This window comes from Emydura macquarii, unplaced genomic scaffold (genome assembly GCF_026122565.2).
Source record: "Emydura macquarii macquarii isolate MOO-44397 ecotype Brisbane River unplaced genomic scaffold, CSIRO-AGI_Emac_v2 contig_1253, whole genome shotgun sequence".
Lineage (NCBI taxonomy): Eukaryota > Metazoa > Chordata > Testudines > Chelidae > Emydura > Emydura macquarii.
Genome location: NW_027131390.1, coordinates 77,172,356 through 77,190,593, shown reverse-complemented (window position 1 = coordinate 77,190,593; position 18,238 = coordinate 77,172,356). Strand labels below are relative to the sequence as shown.

At 41.7% G+C, this 18,238-nt stretch overlaps 1 protein-coding gene across 3 annotated transcripts in view; it reads right to left on the bottom strand.

The window, feature by feature from the left end:
- STK39 (serine/threonine kinase 39) overlaps positions 1-8,528 on the bottom strand; it is a 158,257-nt gene extending 149,729 nt beyond the window's left edge. For 2 of the 3 annotated variants that reach the window (XM_067549301.1, XM_067549302.1), the window contains exon 1: positions 8,187-8,528. In XM_067549301.1, coding sequence (XP_067405402.1) covers positions 8,187-8,295 — 109 coding nt within the window. In that variant the 5' untranslated portion in view covers positions 8,296-8,528. Of the gene's footprint in view, positions 1-7,284; positions 7,582-8,186 lie in introns of those variants that run through there. The other variant, XM_067549303.1, reaches the window with a different exon arrangement.
- Between the last annotated feature and the right edge of the window lie 9,710 nt (positions 8,529-18,238).

Genomic DNA, 18,238 nt, shown 5'->3' with positions numbered 1-18,238 from the left:
CAAACATATGATCTCTAAAGTTAAGATCAATGAATAAAGCTCCACCACACAATTGAGCATGTGACCAGAGCCATAACACACACGCGTGCTCACACGCACACAGAGTGACCAGACAAGACTGTATATCGTCACTTCTCCCTTCAATTTTCTGTCTATTTCTACACCCGTCTCTATATAGCTCCAATCCTGGGGCATACCTGTGTCAATTGTAAGCCAGCTTTTCAGGACACTCCAACTCCCTCCAGAATTTTACACCTGATCAGAAAACTTGTGAGTCAATGAACCACAAAGTTTTGAAGAATAATTAGTCTAATGAACTGATTCACTCATTTTGCTAATCACAATAGAATAATCAATGTTAATGCTTTCAGAAGCCCATTGAATAGTTCAGTTAGGTCAAACATCTAGGGACTGAAGGTTGGAAATATTAACTCCACTGATTCCATAAAAATTAATAATTAATCTAATTAATGAGTAATGCTGATTATTAAATCTTTTCACTAAGGCACCTTTGAGAACAGCCCTGAAAACTATGACACTGCCAGCACCTCTTGAATATTTCTCTAAAGGAAAACAGACCCCAAAAAAAGGACCCTAAAAGTCCTCCAGGATTTACTGTGCTTGTCAATATACCAAGAATTTTGTCAGGGACCCTATTGTCCAGAGAAGTCAAGTAATCAAGAAGTCACTAAGATCCCAGAGGAAGCTGGTTTTAGACTACTTTCTTCTTCAAATGGATGAGGGGGTATGCGTGCAAAGAACAACCTAAAATTCAACAAACTACACCAGTCTCCAGCAGTTTTCTGGCTTATTTGAAATCAGACTCAAGAAAAAGCATCCATTTTCTACCACCATGAATCTTCCCCACCTCAGTGGCTCCACTCCCTCTGTCCCCATGAATTTAATCTGTCTCCCCACTGGCTTCTCCCCTTCACTAACAAACAATTGCCTCTCAGGCGCAGACTTCTCAGCAGGCCCTTCCTACATCTCCCTCCCTCCCTCCCTGATCTCTGCTGAGAGAGAAGCAGGTAACTCCCAGTTCTGCCCCCCACTGAAATTGCCTGTAGTGCTTCAGAGAGACAGCAGCTGGCAGGGAGTAAGAAGAGGGACTTACCATACAATCTGGGCGGGGGGAAGAGAACAGACAAACTGTTTGTATGATCGAGTACAAGATTATAAAATATAAAATGCCAGTAAGCTTTGGCTGACTGACCACCATAGAATGGGACGTCTGCTCATTTCAACCCTTGGTCTGTCAGCACCAACATAGAATACACGCTTGTAAGCCTGCAACCAATCACGCAGAACTCAACCGTACTCAGAAATACAGATTCATAGTTACAGTAGTGTACTTGTTTAGACCCTCCCAATAAGATTTTCAAATATCCATTGCTCTACAGCTACACAAGTGCTTTGGTGTGCATCTCCAGGCTATTGTAAGTCAGAAGAACACACCAAAAGAAAGATAGCCTTAAAGCTTCTTTGCTTGGCTTTTTGCCACCTCACTCCAGTCACCATAGGAGAGTCATACCTAGAAAGTCTGATCATGTCAGCTTGTTTTATCCTGCATTAGAACAATCTTGACACACTAAGCAAGAACATTTTCCAGAAGATAATCATACACCTGCACGTCAAAAACTTCAAAAAAACAAAATCTAATGGAGTTGTCAATTCTTCAGTTTCCTAGCAAGTGCTATAAGCAGTACTTAAAAACAAAATTACCCACAACAAAAATTTACTACTTGCAATGACTAAGTATCAACCTCCGCAGAACGTATGCTTTCAGTTAAACAAGTTTCCATCTCTTCTGATTGTGAAGACACACTTCCAAAAGTTAAATCAAAAAGGTAAACCAATGCCACAGTTATCTTCCTATCTCTGCAGGCAGAGTGTGCCCACGTCACCGTGGCTGCTCAAGGGTTTCCTAATGCCTCCATCAAGCTTTGGTGATCATCAAGGGTAACTGCTGTAAAAGGTCAGGCTTAAACACACAAAGAGCCTAAGAACTGGGAGTTTATTTAAAACATGACTTTTTAAAAAAAAGTCAAAAGAAAAAAAAAAAAAAAAGAAAACATACTTTCAATTACTTTAAGAAACAGCCATTCAATTCTGAAGGATCTGCAAGTTAAGACACCCACTCCTTTCCATCCCAAAAGCCAAGCTGCAGAGGGGTCACGGCCAAAGTTAGCACATTAAAACATGAAGTAGGGTTTCAGAGTCAGTGCTGCATACAGAGCTGTTACACAGAAACTGCTGCTCTGGCCTCTGCAGAAGCCAAATGCTTCTCCCCTTGTATAATGAGCTTACTTCCACAAAGTGAGTGAGTGGACTATTCTAATTTCAAAAAGAGTTTATGGTTCTAGTTGGCATGCAGACTTTGGCTAAATGCAACTAGTCTGCTGGCCTACCAGCTCCTTGGGTAAGTGGTTTTCCATCAGACCAAAACAAATTTTTTTTTTAAATCAGACTCGTAGAAGAGTTCTAATGGAATTTCTTCTAGGATGCTCACACTAAGTCCTCTTCAAGCATTTTTCTATGGAATATTCACAGAACTTTGATAAACATAAAATGCTCTCTCCACTTTATTTCTTGGAATTCATAACACACAAGAACCCAAAACAGATACACAAAGCAGGCTGCTCCCAAAAACAGACAACTCACCACACTTTACTCTAGGCTGGCTGCAAACTAACTCTGCAAGGCTCAGTTTGCATGCTTCCCTGGAAGCCCATAACCTGCAAGCAGGACCCGGGGAAAATCCCAGGAAATATAAATTTTACAATTGCAATTTTAAGACAGTTTTCCATACAGCACATCAAGCAATGGGGTTTTTTTTAACATCCAGAAAATTACCTATTTCTGACTCCCAGACCAATTCTGCTCCCAATACTGGCCAGCACAAGAGCTCCTCTCAAATCACATAGGCCCTGCCATAGAGCTAAGCCTGTTCAGGTCTACGAGCCGTTACACCTCAGGTTCCAGAAGTCCTTGGGAATGAGTGACAAAGGGGCATGGGAGCTGGCTGAGTGTAAAGAGAGGCTGCAAAGCAGTTTGGAGGGAGGGGAAAACTGGAGCATGTAATTCATTGTACGTTATCACTATATAGCACCAGATACATTCAACATGCTGTGTGTTTATTATAATATATGCCTTTGACTTCCAGTTTGTTAAGCGTTAACTTAAAACTAACCTAACAGACTTTATTCACCTTGGTTTTGCTATTATTAATATGTAGTTTTTAGTTTGTTTATTCTCTTCTCCAGGACTTATTTTTGACTACTTTCATGCCCTTCAGCTTTCTGGTGTGGGGGTGGTCAGGTTTAAACAAGTTTATTTGAGTTTGGGGTGGGGAGGTGTCACCCCTAAGATATTCTAGCAAACAAAACAGTTACATAAGATTGCTAAGTAATGGTGAAATTAATAACCACATCACTTACAAAACCCAAGAACTTAGATGTAAGACGACAAGGACGACTAAGACCTAGTCTGCAACTGACTGTTTTATCAATATAACTGTTTTGGTTAAAATAGTCATACCCCTAACCAAAAACAGTTATACCAGTAAGACTTTCAATTGTAGACAAGCCCTAATAGCCAAGAACCCTCAATGACCATGTAACCACCAAAGCATAAAGAAATGCATGTTTCATCATAATATAGCCACCTTGACTAGGACTCATTAATTTTCGGCTTTTCCCCCTCCTCTGTATTATGTATTTTCCATTTTAAGAAATAAGAAGTTAGAACTTCTCATTTAACAGTTTATCAATTGACACAAATACTTGTCCAAAAATTTGTTTCCTGAGAAACATGTAGCTAAAGAGGAAAGTTTATGACCGACAAGTAAGTTATTTACGTAGACTTCAGTTCAGGCTGATCAGTGGCATTACTGAGTGTACATATATAGATACAGATATAAATTTCACATTTAAAGGTGCAGTGTTGTGTTTGAGATTTAGTGGTGAAAGTACACTATTTGTTGGGATTAGCTTTAAAGTTGTAGTTAAATATACATTTCTTTATACTTAAAGGTAATGTTTCCGCCTCTCGTTGTGGGTGATTTAATTATTTTGATGAGAGAGCTCTCCTTAGGCATAGAGTGGCTACACGAGAGATGTTACAGTGGCGCAACTGCACTGGTACAGCTGTAACGCTGTACGCTCTTATATAGACAAGACCCTAATGTCAAGACTTACCTAGGCTTCAAGTGCTGTGTTGTAATATTTTGCTGAGCAGATTGAAAGCGGCTAGAGTTTTTTGTGCCAATAACCACTTCAAAAAGAAACCCCTTGAGTTTAAGGAAATTAGCAGCATTGAAAGGTTGGTGTTACAAGTCAAAAGTTATTTGAGCTGGAGTGTGAAAAGGCACATTAGACCACAGTCAAGATTTCAAGTGAGAACTTTTTAAATGATAAAAATATGTTTCAGTTCTCTTCAAAGTCTGCGGACATAATCCTTTGCCTTTAAAGCAATTATAGTTTAACCAGACAACTACACTAGATTTACAGGAGGAGAGGTGAAAATACGGCTTTATAATAGACACTGGTAGCAACACTAACTCTGGTCATATTACGGTCTCTCTGTAATAGAGCCTTCGATCCTATTTCTATTAGAAATAATTTACTTATAAGCAGTAGCCTTTTGTCAAATCTCAAATTATAATCAAGACTTTCAAGAACAGCCAACAACAAAATCCTTAGATATGACGAAACCCACCAGTTTAATTGAATGGGTTCATGATGTAAATAAAAGCTATTTCTTTCTGTTCCAAGTATCTGCATACCAGGTTTCAACCCACAATGATTTTTTTTAAATGGCGTTATTAACTCATGATAGTAGGAATTCACAATGAAAGTGCTGACACAAACCTTAAAATAAAAGGCATTTTGTTCAGCAAAATGGCCAGATTTTGTTTGCTTGTTTTTAAGGTTCCTATGATGAGAAGCACTGCTTCCCACATCTCAATTACCAATTTTTTCCCTAATGGGCATTTGGCCTCTGGTTGGCCACACCTATGTGATTGGAAAAAACATAATTTATGATATCTGCTATATGAAAGCTCAATGGCAGTTTTTAAAATTGCCATTAAGATAGGAAGTCCTTTAACTGTAAGCAATGCTTTGTTTAAAAACAGTAGCACTATTCCCAGTTGCTTATCCTGTAAGAACAGGATGGAAACTGATTACTCTTTCACGGTATTAAATCCCACATGATCAGTTCCAAAAACTAGGTTACTTTTCAGTGATATGGCTGCCACTAATAAACTCTGAAATACCGCTTAAGACATTAGATTTAATCTACAGATAGAAAGTGACTTTAGTTACCTTGTGAAATATTTCATACCCCTATGAAAGTCAGTGCTAAAGAAGACTGGAATGCCTTTCTTCTTAAAAATCTCATTCAGATGCATCAATATATGGTTACTTTTCCTGGTTTAAGTGGCAAAGGACTATTAGAACAAAACATGTCCCTCCAGGCTCCTATCCTGCAGACCATTATGCACATACTTAAGCTTCCCACAGGTGAATAATTCTATTTGAATGAGTGGCAGTACTCATGTTCATAAAGTGATTAAACTTTAAGAGCTTCAGTGATTAAATGCTGCTTACTGAATAGGAGTTAACAGTGCAGGAAGGAAGAGAAATGGCAGTCAGAGTCCTGAACTGTATTATTTTCCCACAGATACTAAGATGAAGGTATAGAAAAGCAACCCTACATACTTTAAGTTCATTTGCAAATGTTATGTAATACTACATTCAGCCTGCAATTCTAAAATTATATCCACATTCATTCGCACAGAACTTACATGCAAAAGATAGACAATCCAGAATCAATTATCCCTTAAAGTGACAAAAGTAGGCATAACGTTTGTTGTAGCAGTCCTTTGCCACTTAAGACAAAAAAAAAAAAAAAAATATATATTGCTGTATTTGAGAGGCTGTAGTTAAAAGGCTCTTTTGCTAAGCACGATATTTTATATAGTTGCATAATAGGAAATATTTCTTATGGCATTTAGAAAAAGTGATTGTGCTTAACCTAAATGTAGTGATAATTTTAATGGAAATTGAGGATACTCCGCACATCCAAGAAGGTGCTCAGCACTTTATTGGATCAGGTGCCATAGAACCCTACCTTGCCTTCCTCATTAAGAAGTGATTCTTATGCTGTAAGAAACTGATCTGTCACTTTACTGCTGTAGTACAATACAAGCAGTTAGTCTGCATTTCTTGTGTAGACAGACCTCTATGCTTTTTCCCAAAAAGAGAGCATTCATCTTTGCAATTATGGGTACTTTAACATTTGTATCAATATCTAAAATATACCTATTTAAAAACTCTGAAGACTGTCTTTTTAAAATGCTTTTCTGAGAAGTAAACACTGTCTCCTTCCCCTCACACACACACTTACAAGCCCTAATCTTCAGCCACTCTACAACTGTACCAATAGAAGACAACCAGTATCTAAATAAGAAATATGCTACAGACTCCCATTGCAACAGCAGGTAAGGATTAGTTTAACACCTTCTCAGGCCTTTTCTGCAGCAGAAAGGATTGTGGGTATAGTTTACCAGCAAACCCACCTACTGGGGATGTATCTTATACCAGCAAAACAACTCTCTTTCTGGTATAGCTTATTCCAGCTCCCTGAATTGGAATAAGCTGTACTGGCAACAGGCCTTTTTTGCTGATATTACTGCATTCACACTAGGGTTTTCAGCAGCATATCTATGCCACAGTTAGGAGACCGATTCCCCCCTACAAACCCCACATGTAAAAGTTTTGCTGGCATAGCTATGTCAGTAGACCAGGCCTCAACCTTCTTCAGTCATTTTAGTGCAGCTCAAGTGGAGCAACAGGGAATAAAAGGAGAGACAATATGAGTAAAACAAAAGCCTGGTAAAATTTGGGAGTGAACAAGGTAAATTATTTCTCCTTGGCAACACTTAGTTTCAGATTATAGAAACTAAACAGCCTCAGAAACAAAAGCTGAATGTAAATGATTTACAACTCAGGTTAAAAATATCATCTGTCACAGTAATCAGCAATTGGTGCTCAATATTAAAAGTACCACTAATTACAAGAGCAACACAAAGCAAATCTGCAGGAATTTTTGAGGCAAGAATTCATTTTCCTAAATATCAAGAAATAGCAATTGCAATCTTGGACCTGGCCTTCAGTTTCTGCAGGTTTTTTGTTTGTTTGTTTTAAGAGTGAGTATTGGTTAACTGATTCACTAGCAATAAATAGTATCCAGATCAGAAAAGAGTAAAACCTTCTATTATACCTACTGTTACCATAAGTTGTCTTTTCATCTTGCAAGATTCATGATGATCTGATCCACACAGATGGGAGGAAAACTAAACCAGCCACATTTTGATGGCAATTAATGGTTACATGCACAAACACAGCACACACTGCCTGTGTCTGGGAGAAGGGTGTTAAACCTTAAACTGAAACGGGAAGGTTTGCACCAATGAAATTAAGCCATAATGAGGGTAAGAGGAAGAGATGGGAACAAAATTAAAGCGATGCAGAGAAAACAAGAGGAAATGAAGGTTTTCAAAAAGGAAATCAGCACGAGCGCCGGTGGGGAGATTTACCCTCCTGATAACCACCGGCAAGATGCGGACTAATCTGAACGGATCAAAGAACAAGACACACGGTACACCGTTAGAACAGGGAGGAGGAAAGGCCAATGGTCCCTCACAACTCCCGGCTCACGAGTGGCAAATAGCGGAGAGGGCAAAGATGCTGAGGGGCTGATCCCCACCCCGCACGGCCCTGGCCCGCAGAAGGGCTGGGGCAGCTGCCACTGCGCTCCCACCCGGAGCCACCCACCCCCACCCCGCGCGTGGGGATGGGAGAGCCGGGCAGCCGCGCGCGTGGGTACCGGAGAGCCGGGCAGCCGCGCGCCCAGGCCCCCTCCCTCGCCCCCGCGCGTGGGGACAGCGGGGCAGCGAGCCCCAGCCGGCGGCGCCTCGGACATAAAGTTTGCAGCCGCTGCAATGCCGGGCGCCCCCGCCGCAGTGAGCAGAGACGAGAGAGAGCCGCCAAGCCTGCGGAGACAGAGCAAAACGCCGGTAGGCCCGGCTGCCGGCGCATCCCCCTCTGCCTGCCTGCCTGCTCCCCGGCTCAGCCCAGCTCCCTCCACCCCTGCCCGGCCGCGCGGCCCCTCGCCCCACTGACCGATAACCTCCTGCAGCTCGTAGGCGTCCCTGCAGATGGGCCAGGCGGCGGGAGCGGCCGCCGGTGGGGGCTGCTGGAGGTGGACAGGCGAGTCGCTCGGCTCCGCCATGATGCTGCCGGCGCGCACAGACACCGCGCGACCTTCTGCAAACTTCCCTTGCAGCGGCACCTTTAACCCCCGCGCGCTCGCTCGCTCACACTCCCAGTCCCTCCCTGCGAGCCGCCACCGCCAGCCGCACGGCGGGGGGAGGAGGCAGCAAGGCACCGACGGGGAGGAGAAGGAGGCAGCGGGGCGGGGAGCTGCGGCGGCTGCACCAGACAGCCCCGGGCATGGTCCCTCGCGCGCCGCCGCCCGCTCGCCCGCTAGCCTATGCGAGGCGAGCCGTGAACGCCACCGAGCTGCGTGCGGGGGAAGGGGGAGCTGGCGCTGCAGGGGACCCGCTCGCAGCCAGCTGGGCGGGCACGCACCTGCCTCGGGGGACGGGGCGGAGATGTATCTCCGCCTTCTTGTATGTGTAGCTCCCCCCCTCCTCCCTCTACCACCTCGGGCCCCCGCTGCTGTGGTGTCTGGCATCCCTTTGCACGGCTTGAAGTTGGGGCTGACGCTGCCATGTTAATGAGACTCTCCTCCAGCAGCAGTCTGTCTTGTAGAAAGCCTACCAAAGAGGGTGAATCCGTGTGTGTATGTGTGTGTGTGTGTGATTAGGGCTCATTTAAAAAAAAAAAAAGTGGTGCTAACTTTTAGGAGGCTTATGGCCTTCTGCATCCCTTGCTCTGATCCTTCCTTTTTTTGTACAGTTCTTCACTCACTCTGTGGACATTTCCAAACGTTTGAAATCTTTCTTAGTCCGGCTGTTGATCATCTGGGTAGCTCAGTCAATGATATCGAAAGTGAGGTGAGGTCATCACAAGGATGTCAATGGCTCGTTTTAAATGCCTAGGCCCCAATCCAGCAAGAGAATCCATTAGATCAGTGGTTTTCAACCTGGGGTCCATGGACCCCTGGGGATCCGCAGACTATATTTAAGATTTCCAAAAGGGTCAGAAACTTCTATTTGAAAATTGGTAGGGGTCCGCAGATGAAAAAAAGGCTGATTATAGATTAATCGTGGTGTTTGTGGGGAATCCCATTGAAGTCACTGGGGCTCCATGGGGTTTGCAAGGAGATACATAGTGTCTGTTAACCCCTGAAGACATGCACATAGGCTTAACATCAAGTGGTGAATTATTCATGTTCTTAAATTTAAGTACATGCATTTATTTATCTTTGCAGAACTTGGGCCTTTGTACCTTAACAAACGAAGGGCCAAATTCACTGCTGATGTAAGTTCCACTGAGGTGAATGGAACTGTGTCATGTTACACTAGTGTATGAACTCGGTCTGTATTGCCAATGAACTTGCAGGTTTCTGTGCAGTGCAGAGAGATCTTTCCTTGGTTGTACAGAATTTAGATTGGCACTGAAGAGATTTTTTAAATGATTTCGTTGCTCTAGAGAAGTTAGTTGTATAAGCCTTTTTCACTGTGTTTTTTATTATACAAGAACGGAGATGGCTGTAGAAAGCAAAGACACTGTGTGAGTTACAGAACTCTGCTGCTTGTGAGGTCAACAATATGGATTTTAATTCTTTTTTTCTCTTTGTTGTACTTTTCACAGCACTAGTAGAAATGTTCATCAGTTATTAAATAATTCCACAAAATTCAGGCCCAATCCTGCCCTCATGGCCATTCTTGGCCCTAAAAGACTTGTGCATACCAGATGGTTTCAGATTTACAGATGTTAAAAAACAATATATACTTTCCAAGGTTGTTGTTTGAGGGGGGGGGGGGGTTAATTTTAGTTATTGCAGCTATGACTGAAAGATTTTTGAAGGTTATTCAAACTAAAATTGAAAAATTTTATCTGGGTGGGGAGAGTTTCAGGGTCAATATGTCTATTCCGATGAGAACTAAAGATAAGAGAATATTAGTTTCTACTAGTACTATGAAATATAAGGTAGCAAAGGTTAAAACAATAGTGGTAGAAAACAGGAAAAGAAAATTGGACCAAGTAAAAAAATGTGAACATTTCTGTTTAGCTTATGTAGGGAAACAGTTTAGTTAATTGTTGTTATTTCTTTGTCACAAAATTCTGTTAGGAAATCTGAATGCTGAATGAAAGAGGGACCCCTAATTCTGGCATCTGAATTCTAGCACAAATTATACCTACACTTCGTAAATATGGAATCATATTTGTGCATTGAAGGTTTCTTCTCTCATCCTTATACATGCCAATTAGGCTCAAGATGGATACCCTTTCTGCAGTACGGAAAAGTAACACTGTATATTTTTGCATTGGACTGATGCTCGAATTTCCTCTCTTAATTGACTTTTTAAAGAAATGTAATACATACACATTAGAAATTATCTTCAACAAAATTAAAGGTTAGCAAAAATTGGAAGAGGAAGTATAAAATTGTCATGCTAATACCACAATATTCAGGCTAATGCCAAGACAGCACAACTTCTTGTTTAGTAAAGAAACCTTTCTGCCAGCAATAGCCTGAAAAAGAAGAATAAGACCTCAATGTTATAGAGTAATCAGTCAGCACAGAAAAAATGAGTTACTTGCTACTCAGTGGAGAACAGCCAACTCCCCCATCTCGACTCAAATTTAAAAAAACAAAACAAAACATTATACATTCTTGTGCTGCTGCTGATAGGATCACTATATCTTCTGAAACAATGCTCAGTTTTATCTGATGATATTATGGGACACTTTCTTCTCAAGGTGCATGATCTATCTGTAGAAATCTAGAGCTCATAAGGGCCCTGCCATTTTATGAGATTAGCAGCTTTCATGGGAAAAGCCTTTTAGGGCAGGGATCTTACACACTCTAAAACTTCTCAGAGGTGTGCCATGCATACAGGGGTATAACTCAAGGAGGAGCTCCAAAATCAGGTCAAATATGAAAGTGAGCAACAGCGAGGCTTTGAAATTGTTGGACTGTGCTACTTGACCCGCTGCCTTTGTTAAGGAGGTCTCCCCCTGGGGATGCATAGGAGCGGGACCATACAGCACTGAAGACATTGCTAACTAGTTATAGGGTGAAAGGAGACTCTTCTCCCAGAAGATCCTTCTGATATTTAAAGAGGAAGAGGCCCTGCCAACATAACGGCAAAAATGGGAAGTGCCAGGAAGGGAGCCGAGGAGCTCATTTGGAACTACAGATTTATGTGATCTGAAGAAAGGTACAGGTGAAGGTTCAGGCTGATTTTGTGTTTTTCGAAACTTGTTTTGGCCTTTCGTATTGATTATGATGAGAATAAGTCTTTGTCAGTACTTGACATGCCATGATACAACCCTTATAGACTACAACAGGGAAAGAATTAGGCCAACACTTACCACTTTTGAAAATCCCATCCTTCATGTTTGGTATTCTTGCCTTTTGATTAATCAACTTTGTTCTAATCCCTATTTTACACGTGCCAAAGTGGGAAGTAACATTAGTATTATATTTTTGTAAGGACTCATAGAATATGGCTGTTAATTCTGATCCATTAGTTGTATAATTGAAAGTAAAAAAATATTGTTATTGGAAACCTAAATAAGTTATGGTAAATCAGACTCTGATATGAATTATCCTACTGCCTTCAGTGAGACATTAGCTCACTGATGGAACCTTCTCCGGCCAGCCTAGTTTCATTCAGTGCTACAATATCAATATTGTAGCGTGCAAGTTCTTTGGAGACAAGCTGCTTTTCCCTCAGGCCTTCATGCATCATCTCCATCCATAGGAATGTGGATGGTCCTTGCTCCTAGAATGAGTTTTTTCTTTTTTCTTTTTGGATTGTTTTTCTACTGCTGTAGAATCTGCCAGCTGTGGTAGTCCGGCCAGATGTTACAAGGCAGACAATGTTTATGGCACCTTTTCTAGCCTCCTCCCTTAAAAAGGGTGAGTAGTGCTATCCTAAAAAGGGCCGCTTAGTCACCTAGGATGCTGCCGAACTTCTCCACTGCCCCAAGGATGGAGCTGAAGGACCACTAGTCCCAAGGCCACCTACGTGCAGGATTGTACCTGTGATTGCCAGTGGTCGTCTCCACCTGTTGCTTCGCCACACCCTCATCTCCACAGGACTTGGATTGATAATATGATGTTCATGATAATGAGATTTGATAAAATGATGTTAATGGGATAAGATTTGTGAGAAAACTTGTGCAGGAAATTTTTAAGTGAGAAAGCCGTTGCACAGGGGCAGCCCCACTATCTCGGCCATGGAAGTCTGATTCCAGTGGCACGAAGAATCCTTACAGCTGGGGATTTCCTTTGCTTAGGGGTCTTATTTGTAGGCTAAAGCTCACTGCAGGATCAGGGCCTTAGTACGTGTCTTTTGCTATATCCCAGTGGGATAAGAACTTTCTACCATGGCATTTAATGAATGAATTCCTTTAGCTCAAACAATAGGCTTTTGTGTTCTTGGTACCAGAGATTCCAGGTTCAATCACTGTTGAGGACTGTGGTATCAGTATGCACAAACCTGTGGTTTGTTACACAAACATTCAAATTAGTCTTTAATTCTTTCCCTTCTCCACAGTGTCCCATATTCATATGGGCCTTGGGATAGAAACTCAGCTTCCTGCTATTTTCAGTAGGTTGAATCACAAGCACCAATACATGATTTTTTTTTTTTAAACTAGTGACTTTAGTTCTTGTGAATGATGTCGAACAGTCTTAGACACGAAGGCCAACATTTTGAAAAACAGGGTCTCATTTTGGGTGACTTCAGTTTTTTAATACCTATCTTGAGTCATCTAGGGTCTAATTTTCAGAGCTGCTGAGCACCTGCAACTCCCATGCTCAACAGCTCTGTAAAGAAGCACCAAGGCCCAGATTCTCAAAGATAGTTAGGTTTCTAAATAGATTTGAGAATCTGAGCCCAGGTGTCTCAAATTGGGCACTCAGAATAAGAGGTCCCCATGACCAAGTTTAGGCCTGTTGCCCTCCAGTTATCTACAAAACAGGTACAACACAGGAATCAATGGCGCAAGCTCCAAGCACCACTGGTAGCATTTTCCAATCCTGTTCAAAAGGAAGCCTAACTAGGGTAGCTAAGGGCTTGTCAACACTTGAAATGCTACAGTGGTGCTGCTGTAGCACTCAGTGTAGACACTACCCTCGCTGAGGGGAGGGGTCCTCCCACTGGTGTAGGTAATCTACCTTTCTGAAAGGCAGTAGCTTGGTCAACGGATGAATATTCTTCCATCAATCTAGCGCTGTCTACACTGGGAATTAGGTCAGCTTAAGTAGATTGCTTAGGGGTGTGGATTTTTCACATCCCTGAGCGACATATCAGGGTTGACCTAACTTTTTAGTATGGAATAGGCTTGTGTCACCATGTCCTTTTGTAGGCCCCAGCACTGTGATGTAGGCCCGGACCATGGATACATATTTGAAGCTTAAAGGGTTAATCCTAACACTGAGAAAAATAAAACTAGGCACATTCCGGACAAATTGATTGTTTGTTCATGTCACCCCAGGCTCCACTATGATAATTGACTGCTTAAACATATGAGTGGAAACATCCTGCCTAAACATTTTGTGATTTAACATTTATGACACATTGGGGCCCTGTTTGTGAAAGTCTACGTATGAATGTTTGGGAACATCCTGAAATCTAATTATGATAATTTACAAGTAAAGTAAAGTGCCCAGTGCGTATCAGGAATGTGGCTGATGTGTAAATCATGGGGCAATGAGAGGGTGAATAAGATTTCTTTTATTTTCTTTTAGTAAAATTGGTATTAATAGAATTGGTGTAGGTATAAGGATTTTATTATGTTAATAAGTAAGTATAAGATAATGTACCAATGTAATGGGATAAGAATGTAATGATTTTTAGTAAGTATGAATGAGGAGTGAATGCAGTTTTAGTCTGCTGAGATAAGATGGCGAGGAAGTAATTGAGGTAATGGTTTACTATAGAATTGGCTACCAGCATTGTCTTTGGTGTAAGATCTGGAGTACCAGTTGATTAGGGGTAAGTGACTGGTCTCTTGGGACTGGGAGCAAACTGATGTGATGTGATCTTTGGTGTAAGTGACCATTTATCACAAAGTCCTGTTTGTGTGGGTAGCAAGATAGACTGGAGAGTCTGAGGGAACTGTCTGTGACTCTGTGGTAAGACTGGTATAGTGATCCAGGAGTTCACATTAGTCACTGGCTTGGTGAAATCTAATTCTAGAACACACCATTAACTTGAGGTGTCAGCCCTGTTCACTGACAGCGTGTCCTGAGGTAGGCACTCACATCTGTAAGCCACTCTAAACAGCATGATGTCCTTTGTGTTAATTCCTCTTTTGTTCCCTTCATGGTAAGTCCACTCTTTCTGGGACTACCTGGGGCCCAGTTGGAGGGCTGAGCATCTTTGGATTGGAACTGGGAAAAACACCTAGAACTACAGAGCAGTGGCCTGGATGGTGGGGGATCACCCTGTCTGGAGTCTAGAGAAAGGCCTGGGGAAGGAACTCTACTGATAGGCCCCCATAACTGTAGTAGCTGAACACCCCCAAAATTTAATTGATTTATACTTGTAACACTCTTGTTGGGAGGTGTTCTTATGCCCATTTTACAAATGGGAAACTGACGCACAGAGAAGTTAAGGGATCAATGTTTGTTAAGTGAGTTGAGATCTCTGGATTAAAAATGGAATGTATTTTTAATTATTATATTTTTATTGTTTGAGACCTATAAGTTGGAAATCATTTAAATTGTTATAATTATGTGTGCATATGCCACCTACATAATTTATGATTATAGGAGAAAACCACAAATGAAAGATACAGCTATAAAAACTCCTGAATACATTTATATCATTATATATCAAAAGATTATTTTGTGATGATTTTTAGGATTGCTGAATTACTTAGTGGAAGATCAGGGGTCAATGCTGGGCATGCGTGCTCTCTGGGAGTCCAAATATGGAAATAAAAATTCTTTTCCATTATTTCTGGCTTCACTTTCAGATTGTAGCGAGTCACAAATAAAAAGTACTACAGGCCAGCAGCACGGGCCAGATTTCCCCTCATATAATTTAACAGTATCCTCAGCCTAAAATCAACATCTATAAACAACTCAGAGTCTCATCTTCCAGGGCAGGCTGCCCTGTCTTCTAGGTAGTAAGAGCTTCTCCATATAGGTCATCCTGAAAGTGGGAAGAATGTTCTTAAGGGACTGATGTAGGGTTAAGGAGACCACCTGTCTTGACTAGGAGGGGACCTGATGCTGCAAGGTGCTGAGCATGACCAATTCCCAGGGGCTTCCTTTGGGGAAGGTGCTTAGTTGAGCTGAGAGTGCTTAATGCCACCTATGATCAATTCTGAATCAGCATTGAAGATCAGCCTTGACATATGAAAAGAAAGAGCTCCCACCCAACTGATTTATATGGTTTCTGTTGTTAGGGTCCCATAAGATTCAGGTGGGATTAGGAGCAGAATTGGGATTTAATAAATCACATTAGGAGCAGAAGTTGCCCATCTAGGTAACCTATGGCGGGCTGTAAATGTCACTACAGTACTTACACAGGCAATGTACGTTTGCTTTGCCGTAGCAACAAGGTAGAGGGTAATGCTGAACCAGTGGTTAGAGTAGTGCTTAAACTTGAAAGATCTGAGTTCAATTCCCTGCTCTGCCACAGACTTCCTGTGTGACCTTGGCCAACTCATTTAGGCCCACACCCTCAAAGGGATAGAGGTTCCTTTTGTAACTAAAATGACTTGAAAATGTCGCTTTAATGAAAATCCATGGGAATCTAGATTCCCTAAGATTTAGGTGGGAGTGAGGCACCTAACTACCTGTGAGGATCTGGGCCTTGGTCTCTCTGAATGGGACTCACTAGTGGACTTAGTTGCCTAACTGCTAGTTTAGCTGCCTAAGTCCAATATTTACATACCATGGACATTCACAAAACCCTCACTCAGCTGCTGCTCTAATCTTGTATGTGCCGAGTCCATAGACACCTACATTTCTAAGCTTAATGTCCCTGAGGTGTCTAAATTTCAGTAGCTGGGCATGCATGCAGCTATTTAAATCCTGACACCATCCAGCAGCTTGGCACCTAAATCAGACCCCTAAAACCCAATAAAATTCACAAATGAGGTATTTTCCTACCTGTTTTGCCTTTGGGGCCTGGTGATGGGTAGGCGCAGAGTACATCTAAACCCTCACAAAAGATGCAAGTGGGGTTGCTCTCGTAAGCTTTAGTGAAGTGGGTAACCCACTGAGCTAGGATGTAGGAGACCCAGATTCAAATCTACACTTTGCCTGATGTGGAGCAGGGACTTGAATTTAGGTCTCCCACTTCTTCTGAGACCACTAGGCTGAGGGTATTCTGGGGTGGAGCGCTTGCAATCTCTCCTGTGGAAGCAGTGCTGCTATATATAAATAATTCAATATTCATTGGGACAGAGAAAGGGAGAATAACTCTCTGTCCCAATGGTTGGGGCACTCCTGAGGGAAAAGCCAGGATCCAGTCCTTGTGCTCTAATGAGTGTTTAATTATTTATACACAACAGAACAGCTTCAGTGAGATATTTCTAGCCTCAGGATACGCCATAGGCTCATAGTCAATGGTTAGAGCTCTCTGCTGAGAGGTAGGAGGTCCAAGTTCAAATCTCTTCTCCACATCTGGCCAAGTGGGGATTTGAACGCAGATCTCCCATGTCCAGGGTGAGTGCTCTAACCCTTAGATACGGATAGGGTATAAGAAAAACTAATCTGGTTTAGGCACCTAACGCTAGGAGAAGATTCATGGCTGTGAATGTCAAGCAGAGATGGGCACCTCCCTTGTGCCTAGAGTTAGGCACCCGACTCCCATGAAGGGGTGGGCTTAAATACACCTGTCTCATCAGCATTTCCTGTAGGCTAGCTTAGGTTGCTCCCCACTCAGCATGCTGGCTTTTGTGAAGCCCTGTTTTGGGCACGTAACTCTCTCTATGCATTGTATAGGGAGCCTGGGAGTCTAATTTAGAGTTGAGAATTCCACTATGCGGGGTTTCATTAACTATTTCCTTCCCCAAATGTAAAATCTATTGAAACAATAATAATTTAAAGAGAGTTTTGGGTTCCGGACAGATTTTAACATTGCTATAGATATAATAAGACCAGTAAAGCTCTAAAACAATGAAATCTATCCAGAAGAAGAAGGTCAGAAACTGCTACTCTGCTACTTATAACTCACAGAATTCTTCTGTCAAGCTACTTATCTCTACGGTGGGGTTTAGGTCAACCTAACTAGGTTGTATATGGTGTGAAATTTTTCACAGCTCCAAGCAATGTAACTACATTGATCTAATTTTTAGGTATAGGTCTAAACTATACCAGTATAAGTGCTCATATATGGATATAACTTCATCCACGGTAGTGGGTTTTACCAGAATAGTTACACAGGCAAAGCCCTCTAGTGTGGACACAGTCATATCATTATATAAGTCCTTTGACCGGCATAAACTATACTGATATAAACTTCTACACTGGTTTTATACTGGCATTGATATGATCATTTTAAAAAAAAATCACAACCCTAACTGACGTAGCTATGCCAGTAAAACTCTTAAACATAGATCAGGCCTAATCTATCTTAATTATTGAAGATAAATTAAATAAACAAGCAGCATAAGTGATGAAAAGGCAACTAAATATTTAAAGTCAGTCTGATAAAACTAAGCTCTTATTAATAACACAGGTAAGGAAGGCCAGTAGCTATTTTTCTCTTGATATTTTCCCTTTAATAGGCAACGGTGGTATTGATGATAGGTCTTAATACTAAGGGAAAGGGGGGAGCCAAATTTTTTCTGTTCTGCTTTTTCAAAGGCAAGGAATGAGTTCCCAGTTCTTTCTTAATGGAGGAAGGAGATAGTTATTTTAACATCTATATTCCTAAGACTTTTACCAAACTTCAGTGTTCTCTCCCTGCCATTCCTGATAAACATAATTCTGGAATTATGGATGACAATTTCACTGCTGCTTGGAACATATTAAAATATATAAGATTTATAATATTTATAAGACATATGTC